The 2,097-nt window shown below is 33.3% G+C and overlaps 1 protein-coding gene across 1 annotated transcript in view; it reads left to right on the plus strand.

The window, feature by feature from the left end:
* Nucleotides 1-215: 215 nt before the first annotated feature.
* LOC119592069 (NADH dehydrogenase [ubiquinone] 1 alpha subcomplex subunit 9, mitochondrial-like) overlaps nucleotides 216-2,097 on the plus strand; it is an 8,165-nt gene continuing 6,283 nt past the window's right edge. The window contains exon 1 of the mRNA XM_037940880.1: nucleotides 216-341. Coding sequence (XP_037796808.1) covers nucleotides 311-341 — 31 coding nt within the window. The 5' untranslated portion in view covers nucleotides 216-310. The remainder of the gene's footprint in view (nucleotides 342-2,097) is intronic.

A 2,097-nucleotide genomic window follows, 5' to 3' on the forward strand; every position in this document is an offset into this window, starting at 1 on the left:
GTCAATAGTGAGTATGTAATTGAAATAAGGAAGCGCCATTTGCGTCAATTATATAGCAGTAAAATTCCAAATCCTATCCTGATATTTTTCTTTGAAAGGTACTCTCCAATCTCTGAATTGTAACATCCGTATAGAAATGCATTATTTTATATAATTATTCCTTTCTCAGAACACACATATTTTTGGAATCAAAAATATTAAGTGATAATTGCTCAGAATACACAAATAAGGATTTTAAAACGTTGTCAAAATAACGCAGCTCTCTCCTCGTCCACCAGAGGGCAGGACGGTGCAGCGAACGGCCACCAGAATGGCTCTCCAGAGGAACGTCTTTTCGCTTCGTAAGTCACAATTATTGTCATGTATAGGCTCGTAACCAGAAATTCACGTACTGCCATAAATTCTGTTATTTGAGGATCAGATTGAGAGGCTATTTTGTTAGGTGCCTTTGATTCTGGGTCTAAAATCCGCTCTTGTTTACATACTGTGGATCAGCTGATTGCCCGTGGAGTGCCCGGCTTTCAATATTTTCATCGCTTTTCACACGTCTTTTCTGAAATATGGAAACATTTTTTCACTGTTAAGTTTGAGCTTAAGTGTGCATTAAAAAGACCGCAAAACTTGGGGAAAATTTTAACCTTTTGATTGAGAATTAAGTGTTATGAAAAAATTTAAGATTTTTGTCCAAGATGTAAGAAAAACTGGTTAGAATATTATCAACCAGTAATTCATAGAGAGCACATTGGCTGCAGAATCACTTGTTACCACGCCACTTTAACTGCTGACATTATTGTTATAGAATAGTCAATCCACATCATGAAAAAGCCAGCAAAATTGTTTTTTGGTGTGTGGAAAGAAATTTACAGTTTCAACCAGCTTCAGACATTTGAAACATTTTTTTTTAGGAATGGAATATTTCTTTGTTGTTTAGTGTTGTTATGTAGTCATTTTACATTGCATTTGACCCATTGATGAGTGACATAACTTGTAAATGTGTACGCATTGGCTTTGTACTATATTTTTGGGAAGAATTAGCTTTGTTTTCACAGAACTGAATATAACTTTAAAATGGGCTTGTTGGAACTGCAAGAGCGACAGAAGCCATGCTTCACATTATGATTAAATATATATATACTGTGTATAATATGTTTGGAGGAATTTATTTGCCTTTGCCTAAGTGCCAAATACTTCAGAAGCCCAGGTAATAACTTGATGCTATGCATTTAAAATAATTACCCATTCTACTTAACTATGAATACTTTTAAACCAGTTTCATTTTGTATGCTGTAACAGAACAGAGAATCCATCAATTATGGTTATATGCAGTAGACAGTGAACTCAAGTCAAAATGGTAGTAATTTTCATGTATTGTACTATTAGAAGTAAAGACTTTATTACATGCATATACTGATTATTTGAAGATTTGCACTGCTTGCAGTAAATATATGGATTTTGCTAGTTCTTGTTGTATGCTGATGAAATCATACGAATCTTCTATCTTTGCTCACCTAATTTTTTGTGGCCTTCATCTGTGTCCGAAATTGTTATTAAAATTAATAAAGAAAAAAAAAGGGGCGTCATTGTTTTGCTTACTAAAGGGTAGGAAAGGATATTGGATGACAATTTATAAATAAATTTTTTTGGACTCGGACACTTGTGTGTCAAAGACTCTTGTTATTTTTAGTTTTGTGATGGAAGATAAGTTTCTGAGATTTATTTGCTCTGTTATTTGTATATATTATTTTCACTATAAAAGATGGCTGTTTAAACCTTAACTGTTACCATGACTTTTATTATCAAACTTATCACAACTTTCAACTTCATATTGCTCTGCAGGCCTTTTGGTTAAAATTACTGCAAAACCAGCTGCTGCACTAATTTTTTAGGATTATGAATTGAGAGTAAAGTGGTATATTCTACACTTTACATACATTAACCCCATCTTTACCGAGTGCCCCTCAAATGTAAACAATATTCTCCCCCAGCATAGCAACCTGACATCACAGTGATAATTGTGTAGAATACCTTTACTTAACCTATTTCTCTCACAAACTAGTGCACATATATTTAGGAATTATGCTGAAAAAAAAAAAAAAA

This window comes from Penaeus monodon, chromosome 29 (genome assembly GCF_015228065.2).
Source record: "Penaeus monodon isolate SGIC_2016 chromosome 29, NSTDA_Pmon_1, whole genome shotgun sequence".
Classification (NCBI taxonomy): Eukaryota; Metazoa; Arthropoda; class Malacostraca; order Decapoda; family Penaeidae; genus Penaeus; species Penaeus monodon.